Here is a 24,522-nt window from a genome sequence, read left to right on the forward strand (position 1 = left end):
AAGCTTTAAATTAAGGTCAGAAAAATTAATAAGAAGTTAAGATAATTTATTCAAGAGTGTTTCAAAAAGTATATCAATGATAACTTGTAAAACACATCTTAAAGGTACTAATTTAAAAATTCCTGAATAACATCTGTATTAGATTCATTGATCCTACTCTGCAATGAATTCTGCCAAATCCAATAAAAAAATCTTCACTTCCATCCAAGCAATTCGAGCGTTAAAACACTTACATGAAGTCTATAAAAACAGCTAGGAAATTTCCTGATTTTGAGAATTTTTGATGCGAAATATTTTTAACTTGAGACAACTTTGTAGACAAAATAATTGTCTTTTTCAGTGATGGACTTATACACCAGACAAATCAGAAATTTGAATAAAAAATAAGGGGTCAACTTATATACCGGGATATACAGTATTTTTTATTTTTTTAAATGTGACAAAAATCAAGAGACAATTTAGTACTCTGCAAAGCAATGAAGCAATGGATAGCTGCTGCAATTCATAACTAAGATTAAAGAGTGGAGAAAAATAAGTAGCGTCTTTTATTCTTTTTTTACATTGATTCAATCATTTGATACATCATTCAAATAAATTAGCTCATCACAAATATTGCATGATTTGTTTTATAATTTGTAACATGCTATTGCTTCAACTTATCTTTGAAGCATGCAAAGATTAAAAAGGAAATCAATTCATTATTAAAAATACAAAGAAACACAGAAAAAAAAATTCAGTTTTGGCAAAATAACTTGTTTACTTCTACACTTAAACACTTCAGAACAAATTTAAATAAAAAACGTCCTCAACAACAGAGCAGGATTGACCACATGATTGAGCGAATGCATAGATTTACACTGACCTTAGCTTGGTTTCCACTTATGAGTCGGAATTTTTTTCTGGGGTTCAAAATTTTTTTTTTTGCAGTTCTGTAGATACAGGAGGAGAAAAGATAAGTCTCTTTTTAAAAGTAAAATAAAGGCAATGCAATCTTCAACTGTCTATAGTGAAATTATCTACCTCATATGTACAAGGAAAAAAAATTTATAAGTCTTATGTTACAGCTAATCAAATTCTTCATTAAAATCATAAATTGAAGAATCTAGAGGATTAAAGTTGAAACTTCTTCTTGAAATATCCGAGTCTGAAAGTGAATTACTACTGGCTTGCTGTGACGCACTAGGTCCGGGCAGAGATATCACATCAGGACCATTTTGCGAGGTTTGACTTGTAGACTGAAAGGCATTATCTTGACTGGAGCCATCATTAAGCAGTTTTCGACAAATAGGACATGTACCATGCTGTAAATTTGAACAACAGTTAATTTTACACAAAACATTGAAATCTAATAAAAACAAGTTAACAAAAATAAATGTAAATAATAAAATATCACTTTTAACATTCCATTAGTACTAGTCCTAGTACTAGTGTCCTAAATTAGAAGAAAAAAGGAAATTTTTTTTTTTTTTTTAACAAAAAGATGAATTTATTTTGGCTTTTTATCAAAAGCTAGTTTTATTAGATTTTTGACAAAAAAAAAAAAAACTTTTCTAAGAAATATTTTAAATTCTCTTTGTTGAGGTTGTCATCTTGAAGAAGAGACATCACGACATATACTTTGTGATTGTGAGGTCTATTCTGCTCAAAGATTTGAGCATTTGTGGCAGCATTGCATTAAAACCTGGGAACTGCAGGATGTTCCTGCAAAGTGTTTGTTGAATTTTATTTCAGCTACAGGGCTTTCATGCTAATCATGATTTAGGGTTTGGGTACAATAGACCTCTGGTCGATGTGCCCTGCTCTGTGGAGCTGCCCAACCTCCAAGTCTAAGAAATATTTTGAATATGTACTTATGTTGTAACTAAGTAATATTATATTTTAAATATGTTAAATCTTTAACATCGATCAGTGCCTTAACTGCTGAGTCATCATGGCGCTTATTGAACTTAAAAATTTAAAATAAATGTATCAGCTTTGTTCAAAACTTTATAACTTTCTTAAGCTCAGATTATTTTTCACAACATAAATTAAAATCATTGCTATGTAACTTTACAATTATTATGTTAAAAACCAAACCTGATGCAAATATAAAATGAACAAAATAGAAAAAGTAAATTAAAAAGGAAGGATCTAAAGTGCATTAGACTTTTGAATTTTTATTTCGAATATGATGGAGCTCTCACAAGAAGTTGTTCACAATTTTTTTTTTAAATCTAAAATCTCGGAATTGTTTTAATTATTTAGAAAGCTACAAACCAATGTTTTTTTCTCCTTAAAGAATGAAAATTAATATATTTTTTTAACTCTTATGCAACAAAGAATACTTAAAAGATATAAAGTTTTACTGAATGATACTTTAAAAAAGATAAGCTGTGCTGTCAAAATTAATAATTGTCTTTTTTGATTTTGATAAAATTAAACAATTTAAAATCAAATAAATCCATTTAAAAAAAAATTTCTGATTATCAGTACCCAAGAAACAAATAATGGTGGTTCAATAACAAAAAATAAAGTGCACCGATTGACAGAAATAAAAGTACACAGCTTTTCATTACTGTAAGTACACTTACCAATTCTAACCAAGGAATTATACATTCATTGTGGAAATGATGATCACAGGATAACCTTCTAACTGGTTCATCTAATTTGAAATCTTCCATGCAAACTGTACATTGAAGGTTTTTATCTAGAATACAAACCAATTAATAAATAAAACTTGAAAAATAAAAATATTTGATCATTATGTACTCCTGTGTTTGTTTTACTAAAGCAGGGTCAAAAGGCTTTTCACAACTTAATCAAGGATTGAATCAATTTTAAAACATATTGCCACCTTTAATATTGTCAACCTCCAAGATAATTATTATCATTAAAAATCACTAGGCCGAAAGATTTTTTGTTGTTGATGTTATTAATAATTTTTTTTAAAATTTAATAAATAAAGTAAATCATTTGTACATTTTTGTTCACTTTCAAGAACATAAAATTGTCTAAAAAAATAGATTAATTTCTTTTTTAGGGAAAAAAAAGGTGTAGTTGAGTGACTTAAAATTTAAACCTAAAAATCTTGATTTTATTTAATTATTTTTTTTTAATGAAAAAAGGATACTTTTTAGAACATATAAATGTATTGAACAATTTTTAGGGACAAAGAAGCTTAATGAATTGTAAATTAATTTGCAGATCCAATCCAAATGATAAATATTTTTTGTAGGTAAAAAAATAATTTATTCTAAAAAATTAAATTAATATATTTAAGAATAAAATAAATAAAAATAATCAAATGAAGAACAAAAAAATGTGCTATCCGATTAACTATTTTTATTTCAAATAATTCATTCACCAAATAATAAGCAACTGGTGCTTTTATTTCATCAATTGAAATACTATATGTGAGATAACTAAGTTTGAAGAAATTAAAGGGGAAAAAAAAGCAAGAAAAAAATATTCAGGCAAAATAAATTGAAAATAATTTATTAATTATATGGAACAACTTGAAAAAAACTTATAAAATACAAAAGGAATTATTTTTAACTACAATTTACAAGAATGAAATACATAAAACCACACTAAGTTAATAAATAATTAAAAATTTAATATTCTGTCTTTCATTAGACTTCGTGTTATGTTTTTTTTTATCCTACCTACATATGCAACAGCTGCCATCAACATGAAAATGATATTTATTTTTAAATCTGATTATTAGTGAAGAATAAAAATCTACATATAAAAATATTTATTAAATTAGTTTAAAATCACAAAACAATGTTAAGGGTTTATTTTTTCACATTAGTTAAATAATCATGTATGTAATTTAAGTGTGTTAAAGATATATATTTTTAATGTGTTAAATATATATTATAAAGTTTCAATGAGTTAAAGATATATATATATATATATATATATATATATTAAACAACTTTTTAGAGTAGTTAAAGCATTTTTTTTAAAGGATATCTTTGAGTATGAATTTGGGATATCATGGAAACTGCATTATTTTTTTTAAGAAAGCATATATGATATACAAAATATTAAACCACAATGATCTTATGTTTTTTTTCTGTCAGAAAAAAAGGGATAATCAAGTAAATTGAGATAGTTAAAAACTTTTTATCAATAACAGAGCGCATAATAGCTAAATTTTTTTAAATATCTCCGATTTTTCCCCCCATTTAAAGATATAAAAGTTGAAATAAAAAAAAAATTATAATAAAAAATTGAATTCTCTTGGGTTTAGCTAGTAATTGAAAAGTACCTAAATTTTTTAAAATTAATTGCAACATTATCATTATTCAAATCAAACTGATTTTAAAAGTCCTTTGATGTTGATTGATCTCTATCCTTTTCTTATCAATTGGACAAATACAATTCCAATTCTGAACATTTATTTACTTGGGCACACACCACTTTGCATGTACAGAAAGTTTCACGAAATGCAGACATAATAAAAATTGAAAATGAAGAGTTTAGGCATACCAAAAGCACTGATGGTGAAGGAATGTAGCCAACACAGGGTTGCCACAGAAAAAAATGTACAAAAAAGTTGCTTTTAGTAGCCTAAAGCATGAAAACTATGAAAAGTTGCCTAAATAAGAAAAGAAAAATTTCAATAATATGACAAAAATTTTTTAAATGACTTAATTTTCATATACCACGATCCATTTAGTCAAGTTTGTATCAAATATGATAAATACTTTTAATTACTAGAATTCAGTCAAAAAAATACTCTTTCATTAAAAAAAAAACATACTTTTTAAAATTTTTTCTCTCCCTTTTATCAATAATTGATTCAGCAAATATATATAGACATGTAATGAAAAGTGATTACACAAATTCGAAATTCATGTAACGTAATATAGCATTAAAAAATTGTTTTTTTTTTAGAATCATACAGAATTTCATAACAATAACAGTTGAAAAGGCGATCGAGAAACCAAATAGACTTAACAATGCAATTGTAAATTTTCAATTCTAAATTTTCACAATTTTTTATTTCTTAAGACAAACAAATTTATTGTGTTCACAAACGGCCACAGGTTGTCAACACAATTTATGCTATAAAACAGACAGAAAAGTCTCCTTTTCCTGGAAATATTTGCTTTTTTAGCCTTTTAACGCAAAAAAGTTGCCATAGTTGCCTCAGGTCAAAAATAGTTGCATATAGTTACCCATTGCAACCCTGCTAACATGAATTTAAATACAAAACACTAAACTTCAATGCGGGAAAAATAAAGAATATATATATTTTCAACATATGATAATTATATGATGATTATGATAATTATATGAACTTAAAAACAGCTAAAACCTAATAAAATGTAAATAAATATATATATATAAAAGGAGAGCTCATCATGCAAAATGGAACAACTTTTTATATATATGATATAATGAACTACAAATAAAATTTATGTTTGCAAGAAATTTAATCACAAAATACAATCCATGCATTGTCTAGGTAGAAAGAACAGATTAAAAAAAATTTTTCACCACATACGAGTTTAATTTTTTTATGAGTTTTAGGCATCTTCTCAACGCCAAAACACTCCAAATAAATTTTGATTTAAATGTAAAAATCTGGCCAAATTAAAAACTTTTTTTTACAAGCCTAAAATAACCCATACATTTAAGATATAAAATAACCTATACATTCAACATATAAAATAACCTATACAGATAATCTGTAAATATACAGCAAGATAATATTTACAGCTTAAAATTAAAGCTTTACTTTAAGTTTGAGACAGTCAAACTGAGGTAAATTTATTCTCTTTAGTCAAAGAACTTAAAATAACATATTTAAAATTTTTTTAAAATTTAGAATTGTTCGGATTTTAGCATTGGTTATCCTTTATTGTTCACATGTTTCTCACTTTTGCAAAAGTGAAACAACTCTCATAAAAATTACAAAACATGCTACATAAAGATTAACCGAATACAAAACAATAGAAGGTAACTAGAAAGATTCTGGTAAACGTCTACTGGATTTTAAATTTTCCAATGGAGTTAGATTCTATGTTAAAGGCATTTATATAAGAAAAGGTATTGGAATATATTAACCTGAAATATCAATTTAACCATTCGAAATAAATATTTATTAATTATCATGACAGTATAATTAAACACACTTGTATGGTATGTAAAAGTGCTAGTGAGTATTGAATAATATGCTAACAGACATTTAAAAAAAAAAAAAAAAAAAAAAAAAACGCATTTTATATACCAGGTTAAATAGTAATTGCTATATACTTAAATGTAACATACCAACTTGTTCTTGGCTTATACCCACAATAGGAATTTCATCTATTTTTTCTTTGGGCAAAGGAGGAGGACCAGTGCCATCAAGTTGATTAATTAGCTGTGAACAAATAAACAACATATATAAGCATTCAAAAAGTTTTTACATCTCAGATATTAAGGAAACAAATAAGGGGTATAATTCTTGAGAAGGAAAAAAATTTCAGATATGACTTCTTTTCCTAATGTTTCCAAGTTAAATTTAAACAGAAGATAGTAATAACACAATTTTCTCACTAGAATATCACTTAAAAATTCTTTGACATCATTATTTTAAATTTTTATTTATTTTTTAATTTCATTTTTTAATTTTTGGTATCATTTAAATATTTAGAGGCTCGTGTAATAATACATTCTGACAAGAAATCAGAAAAAAAGTTTGAGAAAAGGATGTGCAACAAAAAATAAATTGAAAGAATATACTTGAAATATGTTTAAATTATCATAGAACAATAGAAAGTTAGCAAAAAGGCTTAGATTGTAGTTGAAATTATTAAAAAACATAACACACATAACATTTTCACAACAAAATGTTACTTAAAAACTGTTTCTAAAAATGTACAAAATTACCAGTAGATTTTGCAATATGTAAGAGAAAAAAAGCAGTGAAAGTTTCCTGAAATAGTGGTGACATTGTTAACTTCTTTTTTAATATAATGGGGGATTTGTGAGCTCAGGCAAAAGTCCACAACTACAAGAAAATGATCTCTATTCTACTTCACTAAGAGATTGACTTTTAATCAAAAAGCTTTAATTAAATAGGAGAAACAAGAGTTCAAAATTTAGATAAGTCTCTCCTATTTGCATAAATACTAAATCTACTAATTAAAATATTTGTTCTAAAGTCTAAAGAAAAATAGACTTTTTGGCTGAATAAAAGTATCACCCAATTTTGAAAAACTTTTTGGCACCTGCCAACTGCAATGAAGGCTTTTTTTTTTCCTTCATATACAGGTTAAGATTTCTTTTTGTAAACATTATATCATATCAGCAGCTTATTTTCTATTCTACTTTGAAAAACAATAGCTAAAAAGAGAAATATACCCATCCTTTTATTTCCAAATTGATTTCATTGATTTTTGTACTTGTGGCATATTTTTTTAAAAATATTCTGCAGTTATGCCTAACTTTTCAACTCAAAATATATTAGATTAGAAAACCTTTATACATACCATTAGAATTCAAACACAATTTTTTTTTTTTTAAAAAATGTAAAGCTCCTTTTTATTTTAAGACCAAACAAATAATTATTTTCTTGATTATTTAGGTATTATAGTTTATTTCCAGAATTTTCCAGACTGATAAAATTATCCCTGTACTGTAGCCACCCTACTGTTGTCACCAGTTAAGAAAAACATAACTTACTTGAGTAATAATTGCATTCCAGCCTCCTCTTCCCCATGCATAATCACCAGGGTTGCTGTGAAGATTTAGGAAACTAAAAAGTAAAATTAAAATACACAATTTATACTTTATTTAAAAAAAAAAAAAAGACACACACGCAAGACCAATACATTTAATTATTATAACATCATCTGATTAGAAGAGAGGTTATTAAAAAAAAGTATTAATTCTTAAAAGGTGAGTTTGAAGTTGTGGATATTAAGTTTAACAGAACAGCGATTCTGCTTACATGTTATAATGCATCAAATATTGAAAAATCCCTAGATGAAATATGAAAAATAAGTAACAATGCGTCTTCTGAGACACGTAACTCTTCAGCATGGAAAAAACATAGACCACAAGCAGATTTATGTAAGTAAACTTAGAACCAAACTTCAAATACATAAAAAAAAAAATTCTTCTTTATTAATAGCTGAAGGAGAGAATTATTATCAGTATTAAATTAAATCATTGTTTTTTCTTGATGCAGACACTTGATAAGTTTTGACAATAATATAACTTTTTTTTATTTGCAACTCCTTGTTTTGTTAATCAATAGATTAATATGAATATTAATAGATGGATAAAGCAGTTTAGAATTTATATTTTGAAAAGGGACCTGCTTTTAGTAAAATTGGACATGGAAGTCCCGGGTCTTAAGGGCCAAAGACTAATAGCCTATTGAATTTCAATTTTCTATGATACTGGTGGGTGGTATCAGCGATCTCAAGCTCAAAAATTTCCGTTATGAAGTACTGGTTAAGGTGGCAATATGTTATTTTTACCAATAAGATGCTGGACTGTCATTTTGCTCAAAAATCATATTCTTAAATCACTGAAGATTTTTGCATGAGATATCCAAATGCAGTGCCCTGTGGCAGAATTTCTTCGGGCTTCCTGCGACAAATCTCTCTAGCACTAATATCTTTTCTGCAAGATACTTTTAATAATAACAAATATATATATATATATTAAATTTAAAGTACAATTAAAGCTTAGCTCTTACAAATAAAAAAACCTACTTTGATAAAATAAATTGCATTTAAATTTGTATTAAATTCTAATACTATGGGCGATATTCTTTGTAGGAGAAAAAAAGCGAATTACTTTCTTTTTCACATTTTTTAATCGCAGTAAAAAAAAAAATAGACGATGAAATCACATGAATCGGACTCTTTAATAAGGGGGTTACTCAAATGCGTGTTATGTTTCGAGAGTCGGTTTTTGTAATAAACATCATATTAAGAATATCGGATTTTAAAAACTACTCAAAAATCAACATCAATAACTGTCAAAAATACAATCCGAAATACTTATGATTTACGAAACCAACGTCTTTTACTTCCCTTAAAAGAAAAATCTTTCTGCAAGAATTTGGTAACTTTCTGCGACAATGTCACTGTGATTCTGCCACTGGGATGCAGTGAAACTCAATAATTTAAGCTGAAACAAAGTTTTGTGTTTGCTAACTAAAAGCACTACCAAAAATTTGCTAAGATGAAAACAAACATTATAGTTGCCATTTCTAACTTATTATTACCATGCCAAGCAAGGTCTCCCAAATTTGGTAAAATGAACTTACTTTGACAACTGTAAAAGATGACATTTTAGCATTTGTTGTAGCACCTAAATTTTGTTTGTCAAGCCAAAAATAATCAACAATTAAATAACCAACATTTTAACTAATTTCTGTGATAGCTAAGTTTCTTTTTTAATTCCCAAACATTTATTTTTGAAAAGAGCTAAACTTTGATCAGCTAATTTTTGTTTCTAAAAAAATGAAATCCATTATCTTTGCAGTAAAATATCGACAGTTCAAAAATATTTTTACGAATTTGCAAAAATTACAATATTTAGCGATTATACATTGATTTTGTAGACCTATTTTTTAATATACATTTAGACAAGTACAAAGAAAAAAAGAACTTACACAGGAAAACTTGCATTTGGAACTAAACCTGAAAATTGAAAATAATATAAGGTTTTTTAAAGGAAAAAAAAATAAATTGAATTTTTAAATCAGAAATAAAAAGCAATTAAAAGTTGGAATCACAAAATAAGAATGCTTTAAAAGGAAATCCCGTCTTATAAACTCCACAATATTTTTTACTACTTATGAAATGTACAATAGAATATTAATAAGACTTATCTTTTGGTACAATAAACTTATTTTTTGAAACATTTCTATTTTTGGTACAATATGAAATTTATTTAAATTTAGACAATTGTTATAAAACTTGCTAAACAAATTGTATTTGTAATTTTAAGTTTCGACTTAAACCATATGAAACCAAACATTTAACTTTTCCAGCAAATTGATACACATGAGACATAATGCAATTTGATACAAGATACACTTACTGATACTTTCGGTTGCTGTAATAATATGAAGCATTAAGTTTTAAATTTTTATTTTAGGAGAAACAAGGAACACATGATCTAGATAACAATTTAAAAGACAAACATGGTTTATAGTTATCTTCTAATTAAAATTAAATTTTTAATACTTTTTATTAACAGGGTAGCTGTTGTTAAATGGAGAGGGGGGGGGAGGACAACATTAGGTAGAAAACTACATTAATTTACTATAAGTTTCTATCCAAAATATATTTAATAATGTAGATAATATTAACAGTGACAAAATAACATGCTTTGTTTAAAAGAATGCGCTATATTCAATAGATTATTAGAAAATTACTATTTTAAGAGTATTAAAATCAAAATAGTTTTTAATGAAAGAACATACCTGTATTTTCTGACAATGTAGTGACTAAATGATGTAAAAACCTGGAAAAAAAAGTGGAAATTAATATTATTCTTAATTGAACAGTAATTTAAAACTACAAAAATAAACCATTTGAAATTGCAAGTTTTGAAAAAGAGGCTGACTTAATTTTAGACATCTTTATTTTAACATAAAGCATGTGATTCTTTAAAGAGTGTTCAGAAATGCTGGTGGTAAATATGGAGAAATAAATTTCAGCTAAAATAAGAAATGCCAGAGATAATTTAAAACAGTTTTTACAGTCATAAATTTTTTATTTCCCTACAAGTTCTGTATTCTCTAATCAACATATCAAAAGGATTTTAATTACAAAAGAAAAAAATTCATGATGAGTCCTCTAATTAATCCTTTAAACTTGTACACAAATAATTCACTAGATTCCAGATAATTAATTTAATATTATTCAAATAATCAAACGACCAATGAAAATAAAGCTTGAAACAAGCTTCAAAAACATCACACTCTAAAGAAAGTTTTTTTTTTTACACAGCTCCAAAGAGAAATCAAGTAACAATGACGAACACAATTGGAAAAATTCAAAATACAATTCCACTTTTATAATACAACTCTATATTGATCACCAACTTGTCATTGTATTTTAAATTAAAAGCAATACAATATATACAATTTCACTTCTGGAGCTGATAGCTTGATCTAAAAGCCATTGTACCTTAAAACATTTTTAAAAATAATTATAATATGGAAAAGACTAATATTTATTTGAAACTTTTAGTGAAAGAACAGAATAAACCTCAACACTCTTCATAAAACAAAATTTAAATATAGTTTAAAGAAAATATATCTAATATAAAATATCTCTTGTTTAAATAATACTTATAGTCTGTCACACTCACATGTAAAATAAATCAGCGTGCTTTTGCACTATTTAAAAAATAAACATACAATATTTTACTTAAAATAAAAACATTTTTTTTCACTATAAAACATTTCTAAAATATCACATTTGATTCGAAGAAAAAAATTAACAAATTCTTTTATTACACCTGATAAAGGATAATGGGATGCAAAACCACCAAAAATGTGTTTAATTATTTGAATTGTCCTTGTCCACCAAAATATAACTAATTAAGAGATATTAATAATAAAAACAAAACATTAGTTAAAAATCTTTTACTTCTTTTTTATGATATACTTTTGAACATTTCTCTACCTATTTTTCTTCTCTCGACGGAAATCTGCATGATATAAGTAATAATTTACATATCTTTTTCTTGATTACGATAAATAAAATATAAGTGGTCTTTTCTTGTGAAATTATTCAATTGAATTTTAAATTAAAATGTGTATAAAATTAAATTGCAGTGATTAGAAAAAATAATAATATTCTAAAAACAGAGACTTACCCTTCTGCTCTGTTTCTACCATTAACATATCCACGAGATGTAGAAGCTTGTCTCCTAGTAAGCAGACACGTTTAAGTTATTCACGACTAAAAATCATTCCAGATTGGTTAAAACCATCCGGTTTTTCGTTTTTGTTTTTTTTAAAAGCATCGACAAACACATTTTTGGCAATTTACAATCTTATTTATTCATAGGAATACTATTGAGTGAGGTTTTAATATTGATATATTTTATTTTAAAAAAATGCTAAACAAATTATATAATTTTTTTTAAACAATTGTTATTGATATATATATATCTTTCAATGCATATAATATTCCCCACAAACAAATATACTTAAAAATAACCCATCCCCTAAATTAATTGCAGTTACATTGACACATTAGCCTGATTGCGAAGATCTTATAGGATATGAAAACCCAGAATACAATCACTCAAGATATATTCTCTGATAAGGCTAAATCAATTAATTTAACATAAATAACAATAAAAATCAAATATATAATGATATAAAAAATATATAAGAGGAATAATAATAATATTAAAAAAAATCATTCAGTACCTACATTATACTTACTAAATAAAATAGAGATCACACAATTATTTGTTTAGAAAAAAGTTTCTGTTGATTCAACTGTAATAGGGATAAATGAAAAAGGAAAAGAAAATGCAACTAAGAGGAAACCCAAGTTGGAATATCAAATTATGAAGTAATTTTAATTTAAAATATATCTCCGAACAAGGAAAAGAACTGTTAATAAAATATTAAATTTAATTAAATATTTAACATATATTTATATTATATTGTTATAAATTACAATAAAATATTAACATTTTATTGATTTAGTATCATTTCCAAATTTCAATAATCATAGATACAATCGGTGATTTATTTCATGTGTCTTAGAAAAATAAACAGAATTTGAAAATACAGGCTTAAAACTAAATTCCCATTTTTTTTAAAAAGAAGAGAATGGATCCTGCCTATCAACTACAAATTAACTTTTTAGAATCAATTTAGAAAATGTTACAAAAATATCAATGTCATGTAATTAAAAATTACAAATAATACCACATATTATGTGAAGAATTTCAACAAACCATTTAAAATAAATATGAATTTAACATGATCAAACCTTGTATAACATATAGTTTGTCTATAGAAAGAACTCCTCTTGCCAAGTCTACGGCTGTCTTCTACTATGTAAACAGAAAATAAAACACTTTTCAAAAAGGGGAGATACTTTCTCCCTGATTCTTTTTCTTTTGCTGAGCCAAGCAAAAACCCTACATAAAATAGTTAAATCTTGTAACCATAATCACTGCCACAGCTAAAGGCGAATTGTCAGGGGAGTTCTGTACATAGACAGAATATATATATTTATAACAATGATAATAATAAAATAGAAACATCCTCACCCTTCTGTTCTGGTTCTGGCATTATCATAATCTTGTTGCCTACGATTAGGGTTCCTACTGAATCTGGGTCGTCTAGAAGGTCCTGGGCGGGATGCATTATATCTTCCTTCCCTTCCTGTTTCTTGAGTTTGACTCCCACCAGGAAAATGACTGGAATCTTCAGGTCTTCGCATGTAATTTAGCATATTCCATAACTGAACAACAAAAAAAAATTGTTTCAGTACACCAGTATATTATGTGTGTTATTGTTGCCGACAAACTTGCCAAAAGAACCACCAGTGATACTGAGAGATTTGACTATTCTATCAGCTTCTTTCAGTACATAAATTATAAGTATATTTAGCATTCATGTGTATTCTGTATATTAAAACAGACACAGATATAATTTGCTTTTTTTTCCTGTCTTTGTCTACCACTGGTATGGTCAAAGGTGCCCGAAGAAGACAGATCTGACCAAACTTCTGTCTCATGACTCATTAGCGAACATTTGTAACGTACTATCTTTTAATCTAGGAGCAGGGTCATCCCTACATGTACCAAGTGCATGATCAATCTTGCTTCTCCCATTCATATACTTGCAATATTTTTTGCTTGATATTTCCAGGGATCAAACAATCATGAATTTGATGTAGTTGGTGATCAGGGTTGTCAAAGTTTAAGACAGAATGAATTGATTCCCGGTTTAAACCGTCCTGTCCAAAACCCTTTATTCAAAATATGTCAAAATTTCAAAAAAAAATTTTTTAAAAATAAAAGGTTAATTTTTGAACAAGAAACAAAATGAAGACAGTTCTTGTTTATTAAAAAAAAAGTCTATGTTTATCTATTATATATAATTCTCTTGCGTGGCTCCCAAATTTTGGCTGTATTTCTTTTCCGCTGGTGGCAGTTTTCATTTTGTACAACTAAATAAGATTCTTTTCACAACACTTAAATATTTACTTTATTTTCTTCATATATACAGAGAACAGTCGGCAAATAATTCTGTTAGGTTAAAAAATATTTCACTAAAAAAAGAACGAATTGTAAAAGAAATAAAAATAAACAACTTAAAAAATATAAATGCTGTTGCCAGCCATAGAATTTTTTGAAAGTTAACTTAGCAACATAAATCAAAATGACATAGAAGCGCAACTAGATCAAAATTATGATACCTGAGCGCTTAACGTAACAAATCCTTCAATTCTATAAGTGTTGTATCGCCAAATGCCCAGATTAACTATTATGTTTTTAAAGAAATTCTATAAAAAGTTTTAAATAAAAAAACTTCTATCCAGCTACTTCTACAACTGCTTCTTGAGGAACTTGGCTCATTGATTAAAAATATTGTTTTAATTTTACTGTACTAACTTTACTTCTACTTACATTATTGCTATGACCCTCTTTCATTACATTTTACAACTTCATGCTAAATTTGAGGACTTTAAGTTGATTTGTGGTTAAATACTGACATTTAGAAATGTGTACATAAAAAAAATAATATTCAGAGGTTAAGAGTTGCATGAGAAAAATTTGAATTGTTGACACTGAATTTAATAATGGAAACAATCGTTTTTGTGAAAAATTGAATTGTATTGCATCAAAACTAAAAATATTATTGAGTTTCAACTTAACAATACTACCCAAATTTTTACATATATAATTACTATGATCCTTTATATATATATATATATATATATATATATATATATATATATATATATATATATATATATATATATTGCCTCAGGGAAATTTGAATTGTTAACAATGACTTAAACAAAAACTTTTATTTTAACTGACAAATACTATATTATAATTTTAACTTTTTCTATGACTATGCTCAGTTTCTTTGTTTTTTATACATTTTATATTTTTGTGATAAAATAAAAAACTTATAGTTGTTCTGCTTCTGAACACTGATGAAAACACAAAATGATGGGCTTCATCAACAATCAAAAATATATACATTTATTTTACAAATTCCATATTATTAGGAAATATTAGAATTATTAGATATTAGAATTATTATTAGAATATTATTATTATTAGAATTAAAAATACAAAATTATCTTCATTGAAGCCGATGCTTTACATCCGGCGTTCAGTGGCAGACTACTATTTCATATTGTTTTACAAGACATGGCTTTAGCCCTCTGGTGGGAGACTTTAAAACAAAACTTACAACAGTTACTTTTCTCAACAACTGAAATTTAGAATAGTGTGATTAAGCAAAATATGTGAACTGTTTGCAATTTCAAATTAATATTGAAATGTACAGGTTTAGAATTTTCTACAGTGAAAAGTTTTCGCAACTTCAGTATTAAAAAAAGTATACAAAAGCTAGACGTTAAGAACGTATCCAATGAGAGAGCAAAGCGAATATTGAACAAAAGGAACTGCGAAAGCAGTTCCGGGAGTTGGCGAGCGATAGCGAGCCGGGGACGAAGCCTCCTAGTTTTTAATATTGCATTATTTATTCTTATGAGAAAACATAATTTATCAGTATTAAAAGCATATTTATTCATATTTAAAAGATAAGGTATTCCCTTTCATTGCTCAGCTTCAAGAGTTGCAAATCTTTTTCGATATTATATCATATTATAATATTTTTCTTTAATAAGTTAAAGCAAATTATATAAAAAAGTATCAAATATTTATTGATATATGCAATTATGTTTACAAAGGTTCGACATAGGGAATTTTCACCTTTTACTAATGTTCAAGGTTTTGGACACTTTAAGACAGTAAATCCCGTGTGCCCTATCCGAATATAGGACATCCAAAACCCCAACCCAGTTGGTGCTAAATCACTAAGAATTGGCAACAACAGTATATCATGTAACAGTGTGATATATGATTTTTTAAAACATTAACTTAAAATGTTACATTATTAAGCAGGGTTCATGCCAGATTCATTCGTTAGTTAGTTAGGTTTTATTACTTGATTTAGTTAGGGAAGGCACTAACTTTACCAATGAAGGAAATGACTATATTAAGATTCATGTTTTATGAGAAAATTTTATTGCATTGTTTCTCTCTCAAAAATATTCCACCCAATTTATTGTTGTGATAAGGCAAAAAATAAATTAATTAATAAATCTTAAGATATGAAGGATGAAGCTAATAAAGTTGACCAAGACAATTACAATACATTCATTTGAAGAAATTCTTTATAAAAACAGAATAGAAATAACTTTGGAAATATTACAAATTTATTGTTTGCTTTAGAAAATAAAGTTGTACAGATCAAAATCTCCCAATATTTTAAACAAGTATTCTTATATGCCGAATTTTTACCCCACTAAATTTTCTATGCATATTTATTGTAAATTTAAGACTGCTGCTTTTATTTTCAAGAGATAATTTGCACATACAGAACTTTTTTTTATTTTTTTTAACATCTACCATTAGGAACAATTAACCAGTGTAAAAACAATTGATTGACATTTTACTGTACAAGGATTCTTTTTAAAATCTTAATGTATTTGTGACATTTTAATTCAAAATATATAAATTATTATAGTAAATGATAAACAATTCCTAGAATTTTTTATTCAAGTTAAACTAGTCTTATTTTATTTTTAATTATACAAGGCTCAACATATTTCTTGCAACTACTAAAACCTCACATCACTGAGATAAAAGGTTTTTGAACTTTATTACACCAATATACAATAAGTATAAATCATAACTTTTATTCTACAGTTTAAACTAAAACAATCATTAAAAAACTAACCCTCATCAGTCAATTTTGTGGTCTTATGAAATTTTTTTAAAGTCAGACACATAAATTGTTAAATAAGAAGGTTTTAAAAAAATTGCTGGCAAAAATAATAAATAAGTAAAAGAAGAAATTTTATTTATAATATTTTGAATTGGTTAGACTTTGCAGGTAAAGAAAACTATTTAAACCATAATTAACTGTTTTCATTCTATGAGAAAAATTTATAACTTAATTTCAATTTTCAGATGTATATGTTCAGTAGTATTATTAATATTGGCACTCTAATACTGCTTTACAATAATCACTACAAAAATTCTGAATCGTTTAATAAAAACTATTATAAAAATTTAAGATTCAAAAATTTATAATTTAGACAAATAAAATAAATTGACTCTGATGAAAACAGTAACAAATCATGAAGTAGTAAAACTGCATATATATATATTCATATTTCAAATAGTCATTAAATTCAGAGCTACTATTAAGATTTTATAATGGCATGATTCTTCTGCTCACAGAAAGAATACGAGAACTGAGTCTGCAGCAGCAATAGAATTCAAATAGCCATAATTTGGTTACAAAAAGAAAACGAACATTCAACCGTTAAATACAAACAAATTATATAATAGCAATTTTGAATAATGAAAAATAATTTATTAGAACAACACATAATAGAAATAAAAAATTTAGATACTCACATCAGCAACCTGTGATAAAGCATCAGCTTCATCATTCGTATCTGAACCATCTTGAGAAAAAGGTAAGTAGGCTTCTTCATCTGATTCTTCACTATAAAAAAATATAGCACTTACTTCAAAATACTCTTAAAAATATGAACTGTTATTAATTTGATAAATAACTAATCTATATTTACCTAGGATCTGGAGCTTGGGCTAATTCTTCTATAAATCCAGTCTGGCAACGAGGACATGTGAAATCCTATAACAAATAATTTAGAAATCAACAGCAATTCAAAGATTCAATTTCAATAGTTAGTTACAGAGATATGGCTGTGATTTTTCTTCATAGAGTGAAAATACTTTTGGAAGAGTGAAATTAACTTCTAAAGAGTAAAAACTATTCTGTTAACTAAATTAATACTTTAAATTACAGAGAGATTTAAAAGTTTTTTTTAGCATATTTGATATTTTTTGTATAAAAGATAGAATAAATAATTTTAAAAAATTTCTTATTTATTAAAATTATTTATATTTTGTTAAATAAATTAACAAGGTTATATTCAAATTATTATTCTTAACTGTTCATCAGTTAATTTCTTTTATAGTTATTTTATTTAAGATTAAAATCAGATTTCATACTAAGTAAGTATTACTATTATAGTTGGCTTTGAGTGTAGTGGAAATTTTTTTTTAAATATAAAGCGTGGAAGTACACCTGACTAACTTTTTAAGGACTATTTCCAATTTTAAATGCCTGAAATACACTTGTAGAAAATAGCTCTAAAAAATAGCTCTAGCCAGTTATATGCGCTGTGTAACGGGTAGATTTCTTCTACAGTTCCTTAGCATTTTGTCAAGAAAAAACCTATTTCTTCCAGAAAATTTTAATAAACTTGACGGAAAAAAAAGGAATAGTCTAAACAAAATAGAAGAAACTGGATGAAATGGAAGAAAAAAAAAGAAAATGATCAATATAATTGCAATAAGTAGGTATTGAAAAGAAAATAAATAGGTATAAAGAAACAAATATATTATAGCACTAATAGTGTAGCTGCTAAGTTTAGTATGTGGTTTGTTATTTAAGTTGCATTATAATATTTAATTGTTATTTTAACAGTTTTAACTATATAATAAGGTTTTGCTATATTCATTTACAGATAACATTAAAGGACTGCAATAATTTTAATCTCTTATGAAATTCCTTATACATATTTGTTTTATTTCCTTCCAATTCCTCTTTCTTTTTTTTTAAATTGAAATATTTAAAGATGATATATCGAATAGCTTGGTACAAAATAGCTTAAAATTAAACAATTTTTTAAAAAATCTAGATTGCAATATTAAATATTTAAACTGTTTTTAATCATTTATAGTTCCTTTTAAAACAAAGTTGGAAGAAACCTGTTTTTTCCACTGTGGAAAAAAACTCTGATGCATACATACATGCATGCTGTTCTTGTTTCTTCTCAGGTGGTCTTTTCGATTGGAAAAAACTTTAATACTTACAAGCATGCCAGCCCCCATTCATAGAATAAACTACAGAATATCTGCGGAATTGTGTGGGCCCATGCAGCGCGAATAAGTGAATTCACAGATAATCCGAATTATGTTTAAAAAAGATAAATAATTTTTTAATATAAATTATAAATTTTACTATCGATTATTAGCCATTTTATTCACATTTTCTTCTTTTCAAATTTTTTTTAAAATTCATTAAAGAAAAAGTCTGTCAACATTTTTGTTTCTTGGAATTGGAAAGGCAGGAGACCAAAATAAAACAGACACAAGCAGAATTTTAATTTGGAAATTCAAGCACTATTGAAAAAAGAATGCACAAAACAATGTTCAAAGCACATGAATCACGATATCAATCATCAATCACAATGTTCAAAGCACAGTTTTAATACAGAGTTACTGTACATACAGGATTTTCTCAACTCTTATCAGTTACCAGGGTTGGCAGGTTTTTGACATGTGACAGTTTAAACCATGGTTTAAACCGTCACGTCAAAAACCTCACTGTCAAAAATGTTGAAAATGTCAAAAACCTATATTCATATGTGAAATTTAATTAATACATAAAATTTATATATTTTTTAAAGGATAGTGTTTCTAAATATGTTCTAGAAAAAATAAATTTTAAATTTTGAAGAAACACTTATATTTTGAATAGTAACCAAAATCTTGTACTTTTGAAAACTGACATCTTTTGTAATATTATGTATTCATTTTCATGTGTTATTGAGAATCTGCAGTGATATTATTAAGAAATTTATTTATAACCAAATTTAGTGTACAGTATAGATTATACTAAAAGTTAGACATTTTTAAAAATAAACATTAGCAGTTTTGTACATTAGACATCTTCTTTTAAAGAAAAATCTTTTTAATATTCTTTTAAATCTTCTTAATAATCTTTTTAACATAAGACAATACAAATTTAAGTGCTTTCTGTTAAATACACAGAGTAGTTAGTGTCGATTTACAGTATATTCAGCCTATTCATTTACTATGCTGAAAATTTAGTTTATCCAAATACTTGTGAATTTCATTTTGCTGAATATGATATAGTTTTGTTGAATATCTAAATATTCAGCTGTTGAATAATTACTTCTTGCTTTCAAGATATGCATTATTTGTATTCTTAATACAAGTGGAGAAAAAAAAATTAAGAGATAAAAATTGTTTTAAAATGATAAGTGTAATAATTATAAATAAATATAATAAACAATATGAATTATATTTATTATTATTCATAAATATAACTACTTTTAAATTCAAATTAACATACTGGATAATAAAGATATTCGGTATAACATTAAAAAAAATTTTTTATACACTTGTATCTTATATCAAGTTTGTACAGTAGGGAACCGATTATCCGGAACGATTGGGACCATCACTATTCCGGATAACTGATTTTTCCGGTTTTTTGAATCGCTACAAAAAGCCGTTTTTTTATTGTTAAACCCAACTAAAAAAAAAAATTTTTTTGGAAATAATCTTAAAAAGAAGAAAAAACGATGAAGTAATACACTAATGATTATTTCCAAAATGATGGTAAGGTGAACATCTTTCAAAAAAGAAACACAAATCCTAAAATCTTATGAGGAAAAAAAAAAATTTTTTTTAAATGGCGGGAAAATTTATCGAATTTCGTTCCGGTTTTTTGGTCTTCCGGTTTTCTGATTTCCGGATAACGGGTTCTGTACTGTATTTATACAACATAACTTGTAAGTTCCTTATAAATATTAGTTATATGTTCCTTATATGTCAAAAATGCATAGTAATAAACTTTTAATTTTCTTAAGTATCAAAAAGAAAAAAAAAATTTTTTTAAATATAAATATTTAAACAATTTTTGTGCAAAATTTTTCTGCACATGCATTTGAATATAAATTTCTGAGATTTTAAATCTGTTATTTTACCTTAATTTTAATTAAAAAATATTTTAAAACCTGCTGATAACCTATAGTATAATTAAATTTCAATATAATGCATGGCAACTGTTGGTAGTTTTGAAGTTTATATATTTTCTTGGCAAACTTAAGTTTTTGACATTTTTGACGGGTTTTTGACGGTTTAAACCAGTATTATACCCTTGTCATGTCAAAAACCACTTTTTGACGTCAAAAACCCAACCCTGTCAGTTACCAAACTAAAAATAAACAACTGACAACAATTCTGAAATTATACAATTTTAACACTCTAAAAATTAAAGTGCCATAAAATTGAGATTCCGGATTTTATAACATTCCATCGGGGCTAGAGTTCCTTTCACAGGCTTTCGTTCTTTTTTTACAAATCATTACATTTCTAAATTGAACCAACCAAAAAAAAAAAATTTTCTGGTTTTTTTTACTATGTGTGCAAACCTTCAGGGGTCTGTCCAGACCAAATTTACTACCGTTTAGCGGTACCTTCACAAATTCAACTTTAGGAAAAATGGTAGTTTCGGTTTAGCGGTACCTTCACAAATTCTACTTTAGGAAAAATGGTAGTTTCACAAATTTAATTTTAGGAAAAATGGTAGTTTCAAAAAATATGTTTTCTTAAAATTTTATTTTTGTATTCCTTAAGAAATGATAAATCCATATTCTTGTGTTGGATTTTTAAATATAATTTTTCACAAATTATGTCTAAATTTTCACAAAATAGGTACCTCTCGGAAAAACCTAGACAGACCCCTGCCCTTAGATTGTCAAAATTATGTAATCTAGATTTTTAAAAGTTAATAAACTTAGTAAATCTAATGTTGACCATTAGTTTAGCCTGAATTACCTTTTACTAATCAACTTAAAAATGTTAATCTTCCTTTTTCTAGATTAAACATTTTAAATTTCACTTGGTAGTTTAAATCAGTTTAATCTCTTCGTTTCCCTTATGTTGTATCTAAAATTTAAATTTATATGATTGAAATATTACACAAAAGTTGAAGTGACAACTGTTTGAGACAACCTAAATTTACCTCAGGCGACAATTGGTGTAAAACATTCTATGAAATCAATTTATACCAATGTAAATAACTTATATAAAATGACTTTAAAAAGAAAAAACTACGACATGTGTAAGCAGATTCATGAAAATGTTTAAGGTAATCCGTAACATTAAATTTTTATTCTAACTTATAATTCTGAACTTATTTAGATTAATAATTAAATGGTAAAAAATATACAGGGTCGATTTGGTGCGGCTACAAAATTTTAGAATTCATATTTGCGTTTATTATTTATTTTTCTCAATTTAATACTTTATATGCCACATTTCTTTCACCTATTTTAGAGCATGTACCTATACAAAAAATTTTACTATTAAGTCAATTCCAGAATAAATATTTTTAAAAAATCTGATCTGGCATTAAAAACAATTTACTAACATTTTATACATGATGGGCAAAGACATTTACTAGTAAAAGAATGGTATATGATCTTTGATATTTAAAGAATAAAATTATATTAAATAACTTTCAAATTTGATTAAGCAGGTATAACACCGCACATTCTTAGAATATTGCCCAGTTTTAAGAAATCTCAGTGCATTAAAGTGATGAACTGATGCACAAAACTGAATTCTTCTTCTAAAAGATAAACTTTATTTATTCTAATGGTCGAATAATTTCTTTGTCCTATTATTATTTTACGTATCACAAAGAATCAAAAGCAAAAACTGTGGTAAACCACTACAAATATTTTAAATACATAAGAAAATACCAAAATATTCATAGTTTATATGTATTATAGCTTATGTGTATTGTTTCTCTAATTTGATAATTATAAACGAAATAACTCAATCATAATCAGAAGAAATTTAATTGCATTATAAAAGTTTATTTCCCAATTATATCAAAATACCTACATGAAAGTTTGTTTACCATAGAATTACATTAGGGATCATTTTTAACTACTTATTAAGATGAAACTTAGCTTTTTGCATTCATTAAATTAAACTAAGAGTATAATAAAGAATTTGGTGTTGACCTAAAAACTTACATATTTTGCTATTTTGACAAAAATGAATAAAACAGATTTTAACAAAAATGAATCACACTGTTTAACATAATAGTGTTAAAAAATGTTGTATTACAAAAAAAAATTTAGGATAGTTATTAAAATCATAAAGGATATTACTATCCAATTATAAAATTAAGTACTTTTAAAAATTATATTGAGATGATTCTCATAAATTATCATAATGCTAAATGTGAATGCTACTTATGATGTCTTCAATTTAAATAAGCAACTGCAACATCTAAGTAATTCATGACATTAATCTCACAAAATAACAACACAAGATATCTAAGAAGCATACTTAATGATATCAGACAGAAAGAAATAAGATTTTTACAAAATTCTTAACACATTTGAATAATTAAAAAATATCACAAAAAATAAAGTTATAAGCACTTTAAAATAAGCTAAGATGCTCATATTATAAATTAGGGAACGAACTGATGGTTAATAAAACAAAAATTAATATAACAATGCACATAACTTATTTGATAAAAGAAATCAATTTGCTACAGAGTATATGCTTTTATGGTGATCGATGAAAGATTTCTAGAATAGTCGATGACACAACGGAAGCGATACAAACTAACGTTATAAAAAAAAAAAACCTTATAAAGAAGGTACGAGGAATAGGACACATCCTTTTATACAGCCCTCATTAACAGCATTAGATAACATTTAAATAGATTTGTTTACATATCACCTGATCTCATTATTGGTAAAAATCTAATAGCATCACTAGGCTTAACAATGTAAACAATAATCAACAAACGCTTATAATTTAAATTTTTTAAATCTTAAAGTTCGGAAATATAAAAACAAAGGACTTCTGATACTTACTGGCAAAATAGGATTAACTTCTAAGAAGCAGCTATGACAGAAAAACCGAGCAGCCGGAGTTTCGACTGCTGCCTCTGCCATGTTTTCACATTGATGGACGTCACTATTTTCCATTAGAACCACAGTATTATCATATCTCGGGGGTGATTGGGTTGTGGATGCGGAGTGTCACATTTTACGCAGATGGGGAACACGTGCACCGGCAGTTTTATTTTTTATAAAGAAATGTTAATGTTGGCTAATGACAACTTTAAGAAACTGAAACTAAAATGAGAACTTACTAAAACATAACGCTTGATGGGGATTTCATTTTCAAAACATTTTAGTCAAGTTTAACTTTCAAATCGGGATGTTATTGCGAAAAAGAATAATGATCTCGCTGATAAAACATTGTATAACTAAATTTTGTTTTGATTATCCATAATAACATATGTTTTATAATGAATAAAACTATTCTCTTTTTTTTTTAAATTTAACAATTTAAAAGCAATTGAGCTGTTAAGATTGTAGCATGAATAGTGCAGAAACAGACATTCAGAAC

The 24,522-nt window shown here is 26.1% G+C and overlaps 1 protein-coding gene across 2 annotated transcripts; it reads right to left on the bottom strand.

Moving 5' to 3' along the window:
- Positions 1-532: 532 nt before the first annotated feature.
- Positions 533-24,498, bottom strand: LOC107436812 (E3 ubiquitin-protein ligase RNF115). 2 transcript variants are annotated; one of them, XM_087163993.1, is made up of 11 exons: positions 23,982-24,300; positions 17,829-17,893; positions 17,653-17,743; positions 13,249-13,442; positions 11,830-11,883; positions 10,427-10,467; positions 9,611-9,638; positions 7,663-7,735; positions 6,265-6,358; positions 2,571-2,686; positions 533-1,301 (listed from the first exon to the last, which is right to left on the bottom strand). In XM_087163993.1, the coding sequence occupies exons 1-11, from the start codon at positions 24,093-24,095 to the stop codon at positions 1,065-1,067; spliced, it is 1,107 nt and encodes a 368-aa protein (XP_087020119.1). In that variant the 5' UTR covers positions 24,096-24,300; the 3' UTR covers positions 533-1,064. The 2 variants fall into 2 exon arrangements, with proteins under 2 accessions (XP_087020119.1, XP_087020120.1); XM_087163994.1 differs by lacking the exon at positions 11,830-11,883 and having other exon boundaries at positions 23,982-24,498.
- Positions 24,499-24,522: the final 24 nt, after the last annotated feature.

The sequence above is a fragment of the Parasteatoda tepidariorum genome, chromosome 5, assembly GCF_982258835.1.
Source record: "Parasteatoda tepidariorum strain Cologne lab strain chromosome 5, Ptep-v5.0, whole genome shotgun sequence".
In the NCBI taxonomy this organism is placed as follows: Eukaryota; Metazoa; Arthropoda; class Arachnida; order Araneae; family Theridiidae; genus Parasteatoda; species Parasteatoda tepidariorum.

What these genes read in the sequence shown, in the direction of transcription:
- LOC107436812 (XM_087163993.1), bottom strand. Translation starts at nt 24,095, where the DNA reads ATGGAAAATAGTGACGTCCATCAATGTGAAAACATGGCAGAGGCAGCA. An exon ending in TACATTGTCAGAAAATACAG is followed by an intron (nt 9,639 to 10,426) that starts GTATGTTCTTTC and finishes TTCAATTTTCAG; the next exon opens with GTTTAGTTCCAAATGCAAGT. An exon ending in CCAAATGCAAGTTTTCCTGT is followed by an intron (nt 7,736 to 9,610) that starts GTAAGTTCTTTT and finishes TTTACTTTTTAG; the next exon opens with TTTCCTAAATCTTCACAGCA.